Below are 19,842 nucleotides of genomic sequence, written 5' to 3' on the forward strand. Positions count from 1 at the left end.
ATAAAGAGGAGAAGATTTTTGACAACGTCTTCAAACTGATAGACAGGTAATATAATGCCATCTATTCCAAAGTCGCGGGGAATCTATTGCTATTATGTTGATCTCAAGTAATAATTAATTAATCATAGCTTGCAACTGCATATGTAGGGCTAGGGATCGGTTCCGTCAATTGGTCCGCGGGACTTGGAAAGAAAAACTTGGACGGAGGTTTGATTTTCCAGTGAGTACATGCATGATCCAAAATTATATTGAATTGAATCTCTAATTACAGTTAATATAAAGAGTATATTAAATCTCTCATCGTTTCTCATGTAGTGTGCAAAGCAGGACCAGGGAACTAACTTATGCGGCTACTACGTATGCGAGTATGACCACTGCCTATCAAACCAAATATGCACAACACGAGAGCTCGATGTACGTATACATAAACCATTCAAAATTTCATTGCGTATCGATTTGTTAAGATGTTTATTAATTTCATATATTGATACGTCATTATTTTTTGAACTATAGCGTATTCACATGAGGGATAATCTTCCACACAAGGATTTTATCACGGCTGTTCAAGAACAACTGATGGGATTCATCAACGAAGAAGTCCTTAATCCCGACGGTGAATTCTACTACGACGGATCGACAATTCATAACGTCGGTCCTTCCTCTTCTGACATAACACCGGCGTCGAAGTCGTAGCTATAGCTACCGAGCAAATGAATTGTACTATATATGCATGTATATATATATTTATATATGTACACATTTACTTTTGTGTTAATATATATTTTGGTAACATATATATATATGCACATAAAATGTTAAGTGCTTTAAATTATACATATGTGTGTGTAATATATGATTTATACACAGACACACACACACACACATATATATATGCCTATATATTATGCATATATATGTATTGTAACATATGTATGTGTGTGTGTGTGTGTGTGTGTGTGTGTGTGTGTGTGTGTGTCTATATATATATATATATATATATATATATATATATATATATATATATATATATATATATATACATATATATAATCAACCATGCAGCAAACAGGGCCATGCAAATAAAAAAATGGTGCACCGATCTTTAGTCCCGGTTGGTAACACAAACCGGGACTAAAGATGGTTTGGCCGGCCACGTGGCTGATCGATCTTTAGTCCCGGTTATTTCACCTGGGACTAAAGAACTATCTTTAGTCCCGGATTCGTAGTCCCAGTTGGACAACCGGGACTAAAGGGGGGTTACCAACCGGGACTACAAACAGTTTCTCAACTAGTGTAGCTGAGACTTGAGAAGCCCTGTGTTGCGATGGAATAATTATAGAGGAAAAAGGCACATATGGTGTCGGAGCCCAAAACTAATAACTTGGATCCGACTGAGATTAATGAATCAATCCCTGGATCAGTAAATATTGATACATACAATATAACCGGTTCTTCATTGCATATGTTAAAAAGTCTTACAATACTAAGGGTTTTACAATAATAGGTACTCACCTAACTAATTAATACACAGCGGAAGTTTCTATACATTCTGACTAGTGAGGTATAACCTTTAGGGATTCTCTAAGTTATCGGGATCTTCGTAGTAATAGTCATAAGGGTCCTCCTCTTGACCCAGATCTGAAAAAGGGGTTATAAGAGCAAGGGTGAGTATTTACAATACTCAGCAAGTTATCATGGGAATATGTTATGCATTGACATATAATAGGGTTCTTTGCAAAAAGCAGTACTAGACAATCTGGAAAAGTTATAGCAAGAATTTATAAAACATATAAACTTTAGATTTCTAACCAGGGTACCATATGAGTCCCGGTACTCAACTCCATGAGTACGGCTATTCGAATAGTTTCAAAGATATTCTACTGTAGCAGATGTACGCTTTACCCGCAGTCCATGACTTGCTGATAATCATCGGCTTTAGTCATGGCCCAGTATTAAGTCATTAACAATTGTGGCACCTGTTCCATGAACTTATATCCTCATATGCTCTGAACGTAATGTTAACAGCAACAAGAGGAGTTCTGGCGTTCCCGAGGTATTTAAGGGGAACTGATCGTATGACACCACGTCATCTCAATCAGGGTTTAGAAATATACCATATAGTTTATACTCGAGTATCACAAACCATTTACCTGTACATGGTAATGGTTAAAGTTGCCCTTCGCGGCTATAGTTGCCTCCTACACGAGGACTTAAAAATAAGAACCACTATACAGAGGTGCCATATTGCTAATTAACATAATAACTAGGTCTGTCCCCATTCTAGAAACTGCGGTCGTACTCGTTCGTTCGACATAAGTACCTGGTAAAACTTATATTGATTGAGACAGTACTAGCCACCCGGAAATCAGCCAAATTTTACGTACTGTCCCAATCTAAGTATAGGGTATTTTAACCAGATTGTAAGCAAAATAAGCAATACTAAATTATCTGGGTTCCTATGATTGATTTATGCATAGAAAATAGAATATTGAATAGAAGGCTATAAGTAAATAATTTATAAAATATAGGCTTGAATGATCAAAAGGTATATGGTAACTTGCCTTGCTCGATGTCCTGAGATTGATGGATATTATCTATTGAGTCAGAAGAATCCTCAAGACCTAGGGTTAGACATATGTAAAATTCAAATTTAAAAGGAATTCAAATGAAATCCAAAAATATGAAAAATAGAGAAAATAAAATAAAATGCAAAAATAGCAAAAAGGGGCTCAAAAGATAGAGAATGATTTTAGAAGAATATTGGTCCAAATTTCATTGGAATTGGATCTATATTTTAAAAGATATGGGCTGCTAAAGTTTAAAAATCAAATAAAAGTGAAATGGCACTGTGTGCGGGTCCCACCTATCAGTCTCTCTCCCTCTTCTCTTCTTCTACCTCCGGCCGTTTCCCCAAATGCAGCCGGCGGTGCTAGGGTTTGGGATTACGGCGGCGATGGAGGGGGAAAGTGGTTGCGGCCGAAGAGGGGAGGGAGCTAGGGATCTCCGGCGACGGCGAGCGGCGGCGGAGGAGCTAATTTGGTGTGTGGATGGGTTGGCGACTAGGGCGGCGGTGGTACGGTTAGGCTGTAATGGTGATCAAGGTGATATGAGTTAGACATGGCTAGGGGAGGGGGTTCTAGAGCATCTACGAGGTGTCTAGAGGGATTCCGGCAGCTTGCCGACCTTTGGCAAGGTGCGGAGAATAGTTGCCGACGAGCGCCTCCATAGGCGGCGGCCGTGCTCACGTCGGCAGCTCAGAGGGGAGCATAGTAGTGCAAAGGGATTGCTAAAATGGAATCTAGGTAGTATGTAGATGGTTGAAACGGAAAAACTCACCGAGATCGGTTGAAACGACGGATTGCAGCCCGAAAAACTTCGCGGCGGCGAAGAACAGAGCAGCGCGGGGGCGGCGGTGCTCGGCTTGGTGCGGCGAGGTAAAACTCGATGCAGAGCTTCGGTTAGGGCTTACTATGCTAGAACATGGTTGATATAAGGTGTTCTAAGCGATATTTAGGGCGGAGGATGGATGGAGAGGGGTGGAGTCGATCGCGCACAAGGTGTTCGACCAACGAGGGATGGTGGTTGATGGGGTGGATCGGCGAAGCAGAGCTTCGGGGTTGTAGGGCTTTGATTGTTGATGATGGATGATGGACAAGGAAGGGATTGGGGTCCTATTTATAGGGCTAGGAGGAGCGGATGAGCTCGGACACCGTCATCGCCATGGATGAGCTCGGGATTTGGATGAGGCAAAGGTGGCAGAGGCTGAGAGAGGGCGGGAAAGATCGATTTGAGTGGCGGGAGGCCACGTTCGAATACTTACCGGCGAAGTATTGACTTGACCGCGGTTGGAATCAGCTGGCGACATGAGGGCGCCAATCCGGGCACGACGCGCGGCAGCGGCGAGGGTGAAAACGGCTGGCTCAGGGGTGAATGGTTTGAATTGTGAGAGAGGATACCACCGTCTATCTTCAATCTAACCGTGCGGCAAGAATTGGCGCGATTCACCCTGGGTAGAAGCGAAATCGTACTCGGCGGCAGCTTTGGACGGGCGTGCACGGCGTCGAGCGGCGATTTCTTGCGGCGGTCGTCGTCCCGGCTTTGTCGTCGTCAAGATTGGTGCGGCGGCGGTGGGCTGAGGGCGTCGAACGGGCGACGGTGCGCCAAGGCGGTCAGGCACGCGCAAGCGGTCCCGAGGCCGACGCGCGGCGACACGGCGCGTGGCTAAGTCGGATGCCCGGGCGGCACGCGTGAAGGGGAGGAAGAGGCAAAGAAAGCCACGGTTTTGAGTGGGTTGTGGTCCCCTAGGACCAAATCTAGACTTTGCACAAGATTGGGTAGGAGTTGGGCTGCTCTAGTTGGGCTAGACATTTCATCGAGCACGTTGTGTGCGATGAACAGTGAATTTCAGAATTTTTGAATATTTCCTAGAAAAAGAATGAATTTAATCTATGAATTTGAAAGAGTTTCACTAGGGTTTGAAGTATAGCAAATCTTCGATGAACTAAGAAAATAATCTATGGTTTGAAATTTGAGAGAATTTGCTCAAATTCACTAGGGTTTGGAATAAAGGGAATAATTAGGGTAAATTAGTAGGGCTCTAAGAAATAAATACTTGAACCAATTTAAGAATCAAATAGATTTTTAAACCAAACAAATTTAATCAAAAGCCAGCATGATGCAGTCAAATTTTAGTTTAAAATTTGAGAATGTTACATATGGTTGCCATTAAAAATATTACACCACTAAGTTGTACTCCCTCCTTTTCACTTATAAAACACTTTAATTTTTCTCATTGTCAAACCTTTAAATTTATTTAAGTTTATAGAAAATTTTAGCAACATCTAAAATTCTAAATTAGTTTATTAAATCTAACATTAAATATATTTTAATAGTGCGCTTGCTTTATATTGAAAATATTGCTATGTTTTAAATATAAATTTAGTAGAACGTAAAAAAAAGTTTGACTAAAATTTTTTTAAAGCGTCTTCTAATATAAAGCAGAGAGAGTAACAACCAGAGAAAATAATATTAATTAATCAAACAATGCATGACCAACTCTTCCGTCTATTTTTTTACTTTTTTTAGAGGAACTTACCTTTTCAGTTATGTGAACTCATCAATTTCCACCACTCTAGAACGAGGCAGTCCGGCCTAGCACACCTCCAAACATGTAAAAGCCCTTACCACCCAGCCTAGGCTCGTGCAACCCAGGCAGACTAATAGGGCTGACTCGAGTGGGCCGGATTGTAGAGTAGGCCATCCATGGGCAAGGCCCAGCACAGGTCTACGGTGTCTAGCGGCATGATCTTGTGATATCCTTCATGATCTCCTATCCTCTCACTACATGCCCTCTCTCTCCATCCTAAAATATAAATAAATAGTTTTGAATCGATGGGACACATGGCAGATTTAGATAGATTGTCAGTCTAGATTTATCGTACTAGGATGTGTTCTATCCAACCAAAACTTCTTATATTTTAGGACGGAGGGAGTACTACACAGTGACAAACCTAGAACGGAAATTATCCAGGGTCCTTAACCTGTTATAACACATATGATACTTTAATTTTTAACTAATACAATATAGTTAATATAAGCTAAAACATCCAAGTATTAAAAATTACCCGGGGTCCGGTAACCACAGTAGTACAGTGTAGTAACACCCCTTATACTACCCCGTTTCTTAATATATGACGTCGTTGACTTTTTTATAAACATTTAAACATTTATCTTATTCAAAATGTTTGTGTAAATATAAAAATATTTAAGTTATGCTTCATGAACATTTGATGATAAATCAAATCACAATAAAATAAATAATAATTATATTTTTTTTAATAAGATGAATGATTAGACGTATCTTACAAATTCAATGGCGTTATATATTAAAAAAGTAATCATTGTAGATCTTTGTTGTTTGTTCGAGTTATGTGAAACACGGAGAAATTCAATAATTGGACACTTTTTAGTTTCCAATTTACTTTAACTAACACGTGTGAGGATGATATTGTTGGTAACTTTTTTGATAATTTGATAAGCACGATCCCAGCACCTAAAACTTTACGGTGATCCTAGAGTCGCCAACCACCTCAATCTAGCAAAAGCTAAATCAAGATGGGTTTTGATAAACTAAATTGACTAGCGGAGCCGATCTAGATAGAACGATAGATAACTACCCGTCTCGTGGGCAAAACGGAAGGTTTTCAGGACAAACCTACAAAGATGTGTCGCACTCTCGCAGCGACGACGGATGATTTACAGCGCAAATCAACAAAGATGGACAAACTAAACTAGAACTAGAAGCAAAAGTAAAAGAATGATTCGATTGATTGATTATTGATTGTCTTTTTACAATGAACCGGTCTTGTCTCTTATATTGGGGTTGGTCTTGCCCTATACAGGCCCTCCTTCACGTCCAACTCGGGTTAGAAACCAATGGAAACCTAAAACATGCCTTTCCAAGCAAGGAAACTCGAGTCCCGACAAAGACAGAACTGGACTCGGATTCTACCGGTAAGACCGACTACACACTGTCGGTCTAACTAGTCTACTAGCAGCGGTCTGACCGGCCGACATACGGCGGTCAGACCAACCCTCTTAGAAGAAAACCGGCGGACTTTCAAACTTTAGCAATTTTTCCTATTTTACTTTTAGGTGCTAAATTTAGATGTAAACAGATATATGGGACCATAAGCGGGCTAAGATATATTAAATAATGGGAGCCCGACTTGGGAAGGGTCAAATTATTAAATATCTTGTACTGCTGCTTACTAGCTTTCTTCGTGTGATTCATCATGCCAATCACTCTCCCGCAAACAACGCAGTCAGGATCAGGTCTTGCCGGCTCTCTCTCTCCTCCTCCTTGCGCTTGCGCTGCCCACTCGGCAGGCGTTTTCCAACAAGCAACCGCTCCAACCCACTTCAATCAATACAAGAAAATTGCAATAACCACAACATTTGAGTATTTGAGAAACCATTTGTAGTATTAGCCCTTGTACTATACTCATACATATTTATATTTGGGTTTCGACTAAAACGAATGGTCAACCGTTATATGAAAAGTCAAATTAAGGTGAGAGGTAGCAGTACTCGTCATACGTACGAACAAAACACTGTCGCTATTTCCGATGGAGCTGTACACGTACACGATCATTCCAATCCAATCCGGATCGGTGTCCAGTTCAGCCTGTACACAGAGCCTATCTAGTCGACCATGCAATGCACAATCAGTGCGACCAAGAAAAGACAGATCAGAGAGAAAGAAAACGGGAAATTAACCCACAGTAGTTGCCGCCCGTCCTTCCACCAATATGTACCTCGATGGAGATCATGGAAGAGCCGCCGCCGGCAGCGGGAGGCGACGAAGATCGCGAGGTGGAGCTACCGGAGGATGTGCTCGCCGAGATCCTCCGCCGCCTACCCCCGCGCAGCCTTGCCGCGTCGCGCTGCGTCTGCACGGACTGGCGCTCCGCCATCGACTCCCGCCGGCTGCTACGCCCGGCCTCCTCCCGCTGTCGCTCGCCGGCATTTTCATCCACTTCAACGCCCTCAGGTTCCCGGAGTTCTTCTCTCGCCCATCTTCGTCACCGACAACCGTAAGGGGCATGCTCGACTTCCTGCCACCCGAAGAACAAAACCCCGACATCGGGGACCACTGCAACGGCCTCCTTTTTCTTTTCTCTCTCCTTGTGGTAAACCCGGCCACTCGAAGGTGGGCGCGCTTGCCTCCATTGCCCCGCACCTTCGCCAAGCTAGAATCTGGGTTCTTTGACAAAGAATTCATCGTCTTCGACACTACCGTATCGCCGCACTATGAGGTTTTTAACATCCAATTTGTTGACGTCGGATGGTACAACGTGAAAACGATGGATCCCGTCTTGAAGAAATCAGAATGGCCACCATCGCTGCTCGTCCTCCGTGTCTTCTCATCGGCGACAGGGTGATGGGAGGAGAGATCATTCTCTAGAGAAGGGGATGCAGCCGGAACCGTGGCTAACGCTCAGAGGCTGTGCTGGCCGGAGCAGTGTGGTACTGTCTATTGGCGAGGAGTACTCTACGTGAACTCGTATTTTGTCATGATGTTAACTTTAGCGTTAATATTTTTATTTAGTTTCAACTTGTATTCCGTTTTCATATTTGTTAATATAAATTCTTATGTTTTTTTGTTCTTCGCAGGGTATCCATGTCTGATGGGACCTATCAAGTAATCAAGCATCCCAAAATTTACAAGAGCAAACAACCACCATATATTTACATAGGAAAATCAGAGAAAGGAGTGTACCTCGCATCACTTCATATGCTGGACTGTTGCCTTTTAATTTGGATCCTCAATGAATCATGTGGTCAGTTTAAGTGGGTATTGAAGCACCAAAACAACCTTAAGCCCATGCTACTACGCCTGAATAATAGTAAACAAGATCACGGACCGTGGACCTTACAAGATGTTAACTACCATCTTTATAGTCAAAAGTTTCCAGGAGAGTGGGAGTTATACAATGGGAACTATGATCCCTCTCATTTTCATTCTCCAAATGATGATGCACCGGCGGAAAATAACTTTGAATGGTATTCCGATGATGATAATATTGTAGAAAATCAAGGAAACTGTGAAGAGCACGATGATGGCGACTACCTTGAGTTGCTTGGATTTCAGCCTTATAAAGAGGTCATCTTTCTGAATTCTATATCAAGGAAAGGATTGGCCTATCATTTGAATAGCTCAAAGCTTCAACATTTGGGTAACTTATACCCAAAACACTATAACCACTTCGCCCAACATGAATACATAAGCCAGGCATTTCCATACACACCGTGCTGGGTTGATGAGTTGCCTGAAGCTAGTACTTCACTAGATAATCTCCATCAAGATTAGCATGCACATTGTTTGCATGCGGAACTCTCTTTTGTAAGGCTTTTGGTTTGTAATATAATCTCAAGCAGAGCTTCCAAGTTATGACCATATATATCTGCATACGTATATCACGTTGCCACTGCTCTAATATATATTTGTGACATGAGTTAGCTATACCACATAGACCATGAATACTCGGTTACTGTGGTTCGTACATACTCCCTCCGTCTCAAAATGTAACATTTTTAGCATAATAGTAAGTCAAACATTTTTAACTTTGACTATTAATAGCAAAAAAAATAAAAAAAGTCAATCATGTAAAATTGATGTTACTAGATTTATAATTAAACAAACTATCATAATATGCAAATCTTATTATTTAAAACATCTTATTTTTATAGATATTGTTGATCAAAGTAGCATCTCGGAGACCGTGTCAGAGTCAAAAAAAAATATTTATATTTTAGGACAGAGGGAGTAACAACTAGTAACAGTGCACGTGGGAGGCTCGTTCCCACACATATAATTGCAAATTTATTATGTTTTCCCACTGTGCATATTAAACAGACCATATAAATGTGAAGTTTAATATTCCACATATCTCTCCGTTTACAATGTGTCATATAAACGGAAAACAACCAATGATACCAAATATACAATTTGCGATAGTTTGATAAATGTTTGGCATAATAAGAAGTGTATAATTGCAAAAAAAGAAAATCCCTAATGTAGGTTATAGCTTCCTTGGTCTCACCTGGTTATGCATGTGCATATATGCCTGGGCACCGTGGCTTGTTGACATTCCTGACAGGTAAGAAAACCCTGAAAAACACCAAATAGAACGGAAGAAAAAGCGAAAAGAATTACTCGTGGAAAGTATCGGCAATCCCTACCAGTATAATAAAAAATCATTATTTCTATATTGATGCATTTAGCATAATTAGTTACTACTGTTTTCAAGGTAGCACACAAATGTTGCATTTAGCATAAAAGAGATGAAGAGAGCCTCTGGTGGCTGAGGGATGGTGGATTGGTGGCTAGTGGTGCACTGGTGCATCAGGGTACTGCAAGCAGCGAAATCACCGACTCCGCTGAGCCTCGGGGTTGATTGCCGATGTTTGTGACTCCGATAGTGGAGCGAGATCGATGTCGGCGACTGTGACGCCGATCTGGTGACACGCGGCGTGCAACGATGCTCTCGAGGCAGAAATCGACGGCGGCGCGATGCGTGGGCGGAGGGGTTGCGAGGAGGCCCGGTGTTCGTCGACGGAGGGTGGTGCGTCGACGGCGTCGCTGTGCAGTTGGTGTGAGGGTGGGGGCAGCATGATTTTTTGGATGAACGCGAGAGAGAGGATGAGTCCGGGTCTCTTGGAGGGTGGAGAGAGGCAGGGGGTGAGGGAGGTGGGAGCGTCGTGGGGCGTTGGATTGGGACAATCCTAACCGATCAATGAGAAATAAGGATGTAAGAATCAGTTGGTAAATTATATAATAGATTCAGTTTCAGCAAAATATAGAAATAATGGTTAAAAAGCTTATAGTCATAGGGCCTCATCTTTTCACTTGTGCTTTTTTCTTATCAGCCAAAATTTGAATTTTCAACTTTAAACTTGGAGCTGATTTTGAGATTTTTTTTTTATTAATCGCTAAGAACACGTATATAAAAGTTTTATTCACAAATTACTTTTTGTTTGCAAATATGTTGTTGAAACGATGGCTCCGATATTTCATCAAATTAGAATTTAATATGTTTTAATTAAATTTTCTCGTTTTTTCTTTCTGTTGCAATGCACGGACACTTTTGCTAGTACCTAATTAAGAAATACGTGAAACTCCTAATGGGCGATCGATCGCCCCTAGCGATCAGGTCGCCCCCCATCTCCTTCACGTGGTTTTTTTTTTCACCGCATTACTTTCCTATTTTAGTAAATTTATACACCTAAAGTTTGTATACCTCAAGTTTACACATCTAAAGTTTATAGACCCAAAGTTTATAAATCAAAAGTTTATATATCCGATTCAAATTTAAATTTGAATTATCCCCACAAAAAAAATTAAATTTGAATTCAAATATTTTTTATATAAAGTATTTCTATACATCTAAAGTTTATAGACTCAAAGTTTATAACCAAAAGTTTATATACCCGATTAAAATTTGAATTTGAATTATATCCTATTCAAATTTGAATTTGAATTCAAATATTTTTTATATATAGTATTTCTATACATCTAAAGTTTATATACCTAAAGTTTATAGACTCAAAGTTTATAAGTCAAAAGTTTATATACCCGATTCAAATTTGAATTTGAATTATATCCGATTTAAATTGGAGTTTGAATTATATCCGATTCAAATTTGAATTTAAATTCAAATATTTTTTATATATAGTATTTCTGTACATCTAGTCTATAGACCCAAAGTTTATAAGTCAAAAGTTTACATACCCGATTCAAATTTGAACTTAAATTCAAATATTAGTTTATAGGCTCAAAATTTATAAGTAAAAAGTTTATATACCTGTTTCAAATTTAAATTTGAATTCAAATATTTTTCCATTTCAAATTTGAATTTGAATTCAAATATTTTTTATATATAGTATTTCTATACATAAATTTTTCCAATTTTTTTTATTTTTTTTAAATTTATGATGTAGTAGGAAGAGAAGAAGGGGAGGAGGATGGGGGAGAGGAATATACAGGGGATGGGGCGAGCGATCGCCCATCAGCCACGCCCAGAAATACGTAAGGCTTCCGCTAAATAATTTTCTCCATCTTCCCATTTTTGTCTTTTTCGCCGTTTTCCTTTCTTTTTTTCTTTTCCCTTTTTTCCGTTTTCTTCCATCCGACCGTCTCCTTTTTTTTTCTTTTTCACCCTTTTTTCCTTTCCTTTTTCCTTTTTCATTTTTTCCGTTTTCTTCCATCCATCTTTTTTCGCCGGTTTTTCCTCTCTTTTTTTCTTGTCCTTCTCTTTCGCCTTCTTTTTCCTTTTTTTACTTTTTTCAGTTTTTCTTCATCAGCTACTTTTTTACTTTTTTTTTTCGTCGCCTTATTTTTAATTAATTGCAAAAATTGATTCTGGTTACTCCTTTATCATTTTTCCCATTTTTACCTTTCAATTCCGTTTTAATTCACCGGATTTAGTCTCTATTTAAAAGTCACTGTTTTTATCCCGAGTTTTGCGGATTCGCTTCGATTTTGATAAAAAGAAAAGAGCAGATCGATTGTATAAAAGCCAACAACCAATTTTAGAAAATCTAGAAATATTTGACCGGATTTGATGGGGAGGATCAGTTCTGGCATTGTATGGACATGAGATGTTTTCACCGTTTTCCAGAGGTTGAAGACGACAGTCAGCTATACGAGTTGGAGCTACAGCTCCACTTGTGGGTTAGGTCAAAGAGAAGCAGATCAAGCAAAGGAAGGTGGCGGTCTAGGCTGAAACTGAAAAGAAAAAAAAAAGGGAATAAGCTTTTGTTCAAAAAGCAAAGAGTAAAATGTATAGGGAGCTTTTGGTTCAAAACTAAAGAATCTAAAAATATTTTTACCCATCGCAACGTACAGGTATTTTTTATAGTGAAAACTAATATCCACCGACCAAATCTAGATTAGTCTAAATTTATAATAGAAATTAAGCACGAGTAACGCGTTGCACGCATGGAACGATGAAAATAAGCACGATGAACACGTACATGATTGCACAAGGGTTAGCTCTGATCGAACCACCACATGCACGCTCTCTCGCCAACATGCAGCTTACAAGCATCTTTAGTGGACTAAAGATCCGGCCTGACACCCTCTAGCAACCGGCGAACCGACACTAAAAATCATATAGTCCCGTTGTCCTTAAAAACCAGGACTAAATAATGATGTTTAGTCCTGGTTTATAAGAGAACCGAGACTATTGTAAAATTTGGCCGACCGATCGAAGATCGTTTCTCCAGTAGTGTTACTTAGTAATTTTATCTAATTAAGTAGCAATACAACAGCATATAAATTAATATACACAGGTCAACACTGTTATCGTCGTCAACATAAGCAAATTAATCAAGCTAGCTAGCCTTTTGCCATTCCAGGTTCCAACCATGGCCAGCTAGTGGTGCACAAGGGGGATCACCATGGTCTCACCATCACCCTCCTCTTGGCCGCGGCCTTCTTCTTCCTCCTCCTCCTCTCCTCCCTCGTCAAAATCAACGAGAAACCGCCCAAGTTAGACCACAGGAAGCTAGCAGCTGCAGCAGGTGGCACCAATGTCGTGGAGGGGCGGATAGCGGTCTGCCTCGTCGGCGCGGCACGGCGGTTCGAGCTCACCGGACCGTCTATTGCGCGGAATGTGCTAGCGCCGCAGTACCCGCACGCCGATCTCTTCCTCCACAACCCGCTCGACCGTGACTCCTACAAGTTCGGCCTCCTCAAGGACGCGCCTTGAGTGGTTGCGGTTAGGTTCTTCCGCCCACGACATATACCCGAGACAATTCGCCGCATGCCAGACTCCTTACTCGCCCATGGGTGTACGGGTAATTTGCAGCTCTCAGTTTCGTTGTCTTACTTCTGTTTGAGAAATTAATTAATTCTGTTTTCACAAAATCATCTGGAAAGAAAAATAAAAGAATAACTTTGTACACACTACTAAAAAATGATTTTCCAAATAGACAAAATCGATTTTCTTATGCGGTTGTGTGGCCCGCATGCGAGAAAATATCTGCGAAAATCCCTATTTTCTATGTGGTTAGCGCATATGCATGCAAAAAGGTAATTTTCGCATACGAAACCTTAAGCCAACCACATGCGAAATATTTTTTGGCAAAAAAAAATAAAAAAAAAATCTAGCCATCCCACCACGTGCCGGACGCCCGCTCCGGCCGCCCACCGCCGTCACCTCCAGTCCTTGTCGTCACGCACTGTCGCCCGTCGCTACCACCCACCGACGCACCCACTCGCCTGCTGTCACGCGTCTTTTGTCGCTGCCACTGGATCTGGGCGGAGGACGGCCGTCACTGCCGCTCGTCTGCTTGTCGACGCGCCAACCCACCCGCCATCGTGCTCCTCTCGCCTTTGCCGCCGCTCGCCATCGCGCCTGCTGTCACCCGCCCCATCGCCCCCGCCCAAGGTCAAGGGCGGCGGATCCGTCATCACCGACCCTCCGTAGCGCCGTCACTGTCACCCGCCCAACCACCGCCCGCCCGTTGTCAGTAGCTGCCGCCACCGGTCGTGCGGGCGCCAAGCCCACCGTCGGCTGCCGAGAGAGAGAGAAAGAGGAGAGGAGGAGGTTATAGAGAGAGGACCGAGAAGAGAAGATAAGGCTGCTTGTGAAATTTTTTTTGAAGTGGTGGAGAGGGAAGATGAGACAAATCAGACTTCTAGGCAGACCCTTAAGAGACCCGCATGCACAAATGATTTTCTTATGCGGACCTCTTAAGGGTCCACATGCAAAATGAGCATACGGCCCCTAAAGAGACCCGCATACAAAAATGAATTTTTGCGGGCCTATTAAGGAGTCGTATGCGGAAATGCCTGCTCGATTTTTGCAGGTGCGGGTTGTTATGGTCCGTCTGCAATGTAACGAGGATCTCGTTCAGAAAAATCATTTCTGTAGTGGTGATATTATGTGAAGTATTTCGCCCAAACGTTAGTTTTTTTTTAATATGTGTTGTCGTGCGTTTCATGGCAATTTGGTGAAAAAAATCTATAACTTGCTAAAGCTAACTAGAAAATAAGCTTCATAATTGAGATGTATGGTGCCACACGACAAAATTTCTTCTGTCACCATTGTAAAATTGTCTTGGGAAATGAAAATGTTCCCATATTCTTTGTATGCCTACTCTGAAAAATGCTTGAAAAATGGAACCATAGCGAATTTACAATTACTTGATTTGGTGTTAATCCACGCCAAAATTAAATTAAGTCTCTGAATCTACCTACTTTTGACTTCCAAAGATACATTATGCAGCAGCAAGGCAAACTAACCTGGTACTAAACTACTAACTATTATATTGATCAATTGATTACATAATTCACGTGTCGAGCAATGCTTATCTTCCATCCTTGAAAGCTGAATATCATTCGAAACTAGCCTTCGTGTTCTTGTTTCCAAGATGGAATTAAATCTTCTTCAAAACGTCATTACAGCCAAAGAAAAGCATGGGAAATTTCAATCTAATGTCATAGGAAAACTTCCTCTCCTCCTAACTTCTACCAACAAGCATTTGCGATCCACAAAACAACACTGATTCTCCTCGAATCCATCTTGAAAATCACACTAAAAAACACTGATTCTCCTTGACCCCATTTTCCATGCATCTTGAAATTAAATCACGAGACAGTTTAGTAGGATCCGTGGCTATTTAAGCCGCTTGATATGGTGACTGGTAGCTCACTGGATCATCAGCAAAGACAAGAAGACAAGAACAAAGCAAGCATGGAGAGATCAGCACTAACAATGGCGCTGCTTCTGCTTCTGCTGCTCGCCGTGACGGCGAGCGCACAGGTGTTGTGCCGGTCGCAGTTCAACCTCGCCAACGAGGCGTGCAGCATGCGCACCTTGCCGGGGGTCATGAGGCCGCCGCTCGTGCCGCCGCGCCCGCTCAAGCTCAACGAGACGTCGGTCACCGCCGGCGGCCGCAGGCACGGGCTCCAGTCTCGGGGCGGCGGCGGCGGCGGCGGCGGCGACGGCGACGGCGACGACGACGGCGACTACTACTACGACGACGCCGACGGCGAGGAGCAGGGAGGAGGAGGCGACGAGGAGGGTCGTGGGCGGCGGCGGCGCCACCGGCACCGGCGCAACGTGGACGACGACGAAAGCAGGGAGGACCCCCACGACACGGCGTGCTGCCGGCGCCTCATGTCGCTGGACAACTCGTGCGTCTGCCAGGCGGCGGCGCGGCTCCCGGCGTTCATGACCGCCGTCCGGCACGTCGTCCGGCTCACCCCCGTCGACGGCTGCCACGTCACCTTCGAGTGCCCCGGCTCCTTCTAGCTTATATGTCGTCACAGCTCGCGTCGTCGTCATCAACTCAGACATAGATAATAAATCAGCATGCAGAGGATGATTCCAATTACTGCAGAATTAATTATTACTACTGATTGATATGAATAATATGTTACACAGTTTACAGTTGATCGTAGGTAAATGGAAGAATTACCTGGTTGATTTACAATTAATGTAATATGTAACTCGATCATGCATGGATTGGCATGCAGAGATCGATCTATCGATGAAGAATCGATCGATCACAACAAAAGTGTACGTGTTGGTGTTGGGTTTGTCACGTACGTCACATGAAGCCGATATCGAAGAGGAAGGAGAGATCGTCGCTGTCGCTGAGCTTGAAGTCCATGTCGTTGTCATCCAAGAACGGCAGCGGGAGGTGCCCAAGATCGGCGAGGCCGAAGCCGAAGCAGTCGTCGTCGGCGGCGAGGTGGTCATCCTCCCCCAGGAATGGATCAACGACGAACGGCGGCGGATTCAGCGGCGGCGGCATCGCGGCAGAAGCTGACGAGGACGGCAGCGCCGCCGCCTCGGACGACGGGGAAGCTGAGACCGTCGCTTGCGATGATGATTCTGTCGTCGTCGTCGTCGTCTGCGTCTTCTTGCGGCGGCCAAATACACGCCGCGGCGCCGGTAGTTGGATCTTGACGCGGGCAGGTGACGGCGCGACGGCGCCGGCGCCGCCGCAGGAGAGGGAGGCGCGGACCTGCACCTCGAAGGCGTCGTAGGCGGCCCTGGCCTCCTCCTCGGAGGGGAACGTGCCGAGCCATTGCCGGACCTTGAGCTGGCTGTCCCGGAAGTCCACCGCCCACCGCCCGGGCTGGCGCTGGTACACGCCGCCGCGGGAACCCTTCTTGGCGGCCGCCGACGCCGACCTTGCCGCCGCTACAGCGCCACGACGCATCCCGTCGCTCGACGACGGCCAATCTTCCGCCTCCACCGCCTTCGCCGCGGCCGCCGGAATTTCGGAACGACGACGACGATAATGACGACCGGACTGCGATGACGATCTTCCCTTCTTCCTGGACAGCGAGATGACGATCACCTTCCGGCGTGCGGCGGCGTTGGTCCTGCTGCTTCGGCTGCTGATATCGTGGTCGCCGGCGTCGGCGGAGTCCGAGTCGGAGTCGGAGTCGGTGGCGTCCGGGTCGGAGTAGGAGATCCGGATCCTCCGGAAGGCCACCATCAATGCGGTGACGATCGAGTCGACTCCATCACGTCGCCGTCGCCTCCTCGCCGTCGGCAACTGACGCGGTCTCTGGACGTCTCGTAACGTGCGGTACCGTGAATTTTGGTCTACGAAGATAATATCTCGATCAGTTTTTGATTCTGCTCCCTTAATGCAGATGACTCCAGGTAATTAGGGAGGAAGTGTTTTTTTTTACACCAATTAGGGAGGAAGTTTTACGATACCAGTGAGAAGGAAATTTCACAGTACTAAAATTCTCAAGAGCTTCCTTAATACAAACTCCTATATCACTACTTAAAAGATCTTCGCTGGCGGTACTACCAGCCGGCAATAGATTTTTTTCATGGTTGATATAATAGATTTTTGCTTACGATCACTTAATACGATATTGCTCAATCCCAGGCGACTGGCGCGGGGGAAGTAGGATCGGGCGCTCCCCCGCGCGTGCGCCCTCCCCCCACGTGACCACCTATTGGCCCACCCATTTCTTTCTCCTATTTTTCCACAAAAGATGTTTCACCTAGTATACTCATAATGTTTCACTATGTATAGATCTAATGTTGCAGTGAATCAAACATTAATTCCGTTGCAATAAAAAAAACCCACATATTTTGGAAACCCCCTATTAAGAGAATTTGGTTTATTTTTTGTTCCACCAAAAAATGTTTCACCTAGTGTACTCAAAATGTTTCACTATGTATAGATGTAATGTTGCAGTGAACTAAAATATTTTTTCGTTATTTGCTGAAACATTGTTTTTATATAAGGTGAAACAACACCCGATTTAAACGAGTGAAACATTTTCGATCTACTCAGTGAAACAATTCCGATATATCTGGTGGAACATCGTGCAACATTTAAAAACAATTCAATAATAAGCTAATTTTTTTCGTCGGAGTATATCCATGTGTGGTCTTGTTTTGAAGATTTAATTGCAACGAATTTAATGGTGCAATCGGATCATGATTTGGATAAGTAATTTAAGAGAAAAATCAGTTTAAAGTAGTTTTGCACGTAAATCGGACGCTGACGTCATGTTGTCGTCAGCGCCCGATTTTAACCTGCTTGCATTGGGCGCCCGAGCGGAAGTCGTTCCCCCACTTAATATGATCACCCACGAAAATTTAAACCCACTTGCGATAATAGAATTTTGCTTGCTGACACTGATTGCAACATCACTACCTCGGATACACACAACAATCATCCAACGGTCATTTAAGGACCGATAACAAGAGCTCGTGCGCGACAATTGAATTTAGAGGTTAGCTCGTTCCCAATGTTCTTCTTTGTATGAATTCGAGAATAGATTGCTACCTAATGATTATATTGTGATTAGGAACAATGGAGGGGACAAGGAGACACTTGGAGAAGAACTTAGAGCCATGGAGGATCATCGAGGACGTCCAAGTCAAGGTGGAGGCCCAAACCAATTCGACCTCGGGTGCAATTTGCAGTCCAGGACCAGTCTGCACTAAAACGGGTGCCCAGGTCGCATACGTGCTTGAATTGGGGCGTTATTTATATTGATGGAAAGCTAAGAAGATATCCTTCTTCTATGGTTTTGGTCCCACGTCCAAATTCTTTCCGAGTCGATGGGAATCGACCGAACAAGTTGACGTCCAGAATTTGTCCCGGTGCTGCGTCACTATATTTGGGCCTTTGGGCCGTGTATCGTGTTGGAACCCATTAGGGTTGCATCGAGAGGGGGTTGCACGACCCTAAACTCTATATATCAGTACCGCCACCATCTTTAGGTTTTGCTTAGATTATTCTGTCGAGAACAGTTTCGCCGCTAGATCGGTTTGTAAGACCCCAACTCGTGAGCTTAATCATTCATCTGCAATTTTGGTTGTTTTCTATCTCGTTCTTGTTTGTGTTCTTCGATTGGCCTACAGGGATTTGCCTTCTCGGCGAGGTCATCCGTGTTTGGACACGGGTGATAACCAGAGGAAACGTGGTGCTGCGATTCAAGAAGCCGGATCGATTTGTGTCGCGACTCCGCCCAAATCGTTGTTTATCAGAACCTTTCGGAAGATCGGGAACCCTAGTGCATACCAAGTGGTATCAGAGCTCTAGGTTCACCGTCAGGTTCGCTCAGTTTGTTTGCCCTAGAGTAGTTTTTGTTTTTTGTAATTATCCTAGAGTCTACATAAAAGCCAAAAAAAAAATTAGTCGTTAGTTACCTTAACCTAGACCGTGTTTAGCCTTTGCATGATTCTTTTTCAGAGTCCGTAGTGTTGAGTTTGAGTCCTAGTTTATGATCCTGTTGCTGGTCTAGTGCGTGTTTTAGTCTAGTCGTGTGTTTTTCCTTTGTAACCCTAGCCACCACCTTTCACCGTGTGTTAGGGTTCATCCTTTGAGAGCCGTTTCTGCCATCATAAACACCCATCCAGATCACCACGCATCACCAGAACACCCTACAAACTCCGCTGCCACCATATCCCAATTCCACCGCAAAATAGACTAGGTTATATCCCCTCTGGAAAACCTAGCGGGAAGCCGAAACTTCAAACAGCCATAACTTTTGCATACGGACCTGGAATTAGGCAAACTTTAACTTTTCGGATCAGAGAAAAAAAATTTACATCCGTTGATTCTGCTCCCCTAATGCTGTTGATGACTCCAGGTAATTAGGGAGGAAGTATTTTTTTTGACACCAATTAGGGAGGAAGTTTTACGATACCAGTGAGGAGGAAATTTCACGGGACTAAAATTCTCTCGATGACTCGAAGAGCTTCCTTAATACAAACTCCTATATCACTACTTAAAAGATCTTCGCTGGCAGTACTAGCAGCCGGCAATAGATTTTTGTTCATG

General features: G+C 43.4%; 2 protein-coding genes and 1 pseudogene across 2 annotated transcripts; 2 read left to right on the forward strand and 1 right to left on the reverse strand.

Moving 5' to 3' along the window:
* Window positions 1-7,320: 7,320 nt before the first annotated feature.
* On the forward strand, window positions 7,321-8,872 carry LOC127781228 (uncharacterized; annotated as a pseudogene).
* A 6,391-nt stretch (window positions 8,873-15,263) lies between these two features.
* Window positions 15,264-15,970, forward strand: LOC127783216 (uncharacterized). The gene has a single exon (XM_052310449.1). The coding sequence runs from the start codon at window positions 15,264-15,266 to the stop codon at window positions 15,822-15,824; it is 561 nt and encodes a 186-aa protein (XP_052166409.1). The 3' UTR covers window positions 15,825-15,970.
* Window positions 15,971-16,087: 117 nt separating this feature from the next.
* LOC127783215 (ethylene-responsive transcription factor CRF2-like) lies at window positions 16,088-17,022 on the reverse strand. The gene has a single exon (XM_052310448.1). It carries the CDS (start codon window positions 17,020-17,022, stop codon window positions 16,123-16,125), a length of 900 nt encoding a protein of 299 aa, XP_052166408.1. The 3' UTR covers window positions 16,088-16,122.
* Window positions 17,023-19,842: the final 2,820 nt, after the last annotated feature.

Source organism: Oryza glaberrima, chromosome 8 (genome assembly GCF_000147395.1).
Source record: "Oryza glaberrima chromosome 8, OglaRS2, whole genome shotgun sequence".
NCBI lineage: Eukaryota > Viridiplantae > Streptophyta > Magnoliopsida > Poales > Poaceae > Oryza > Oryza glaberrima.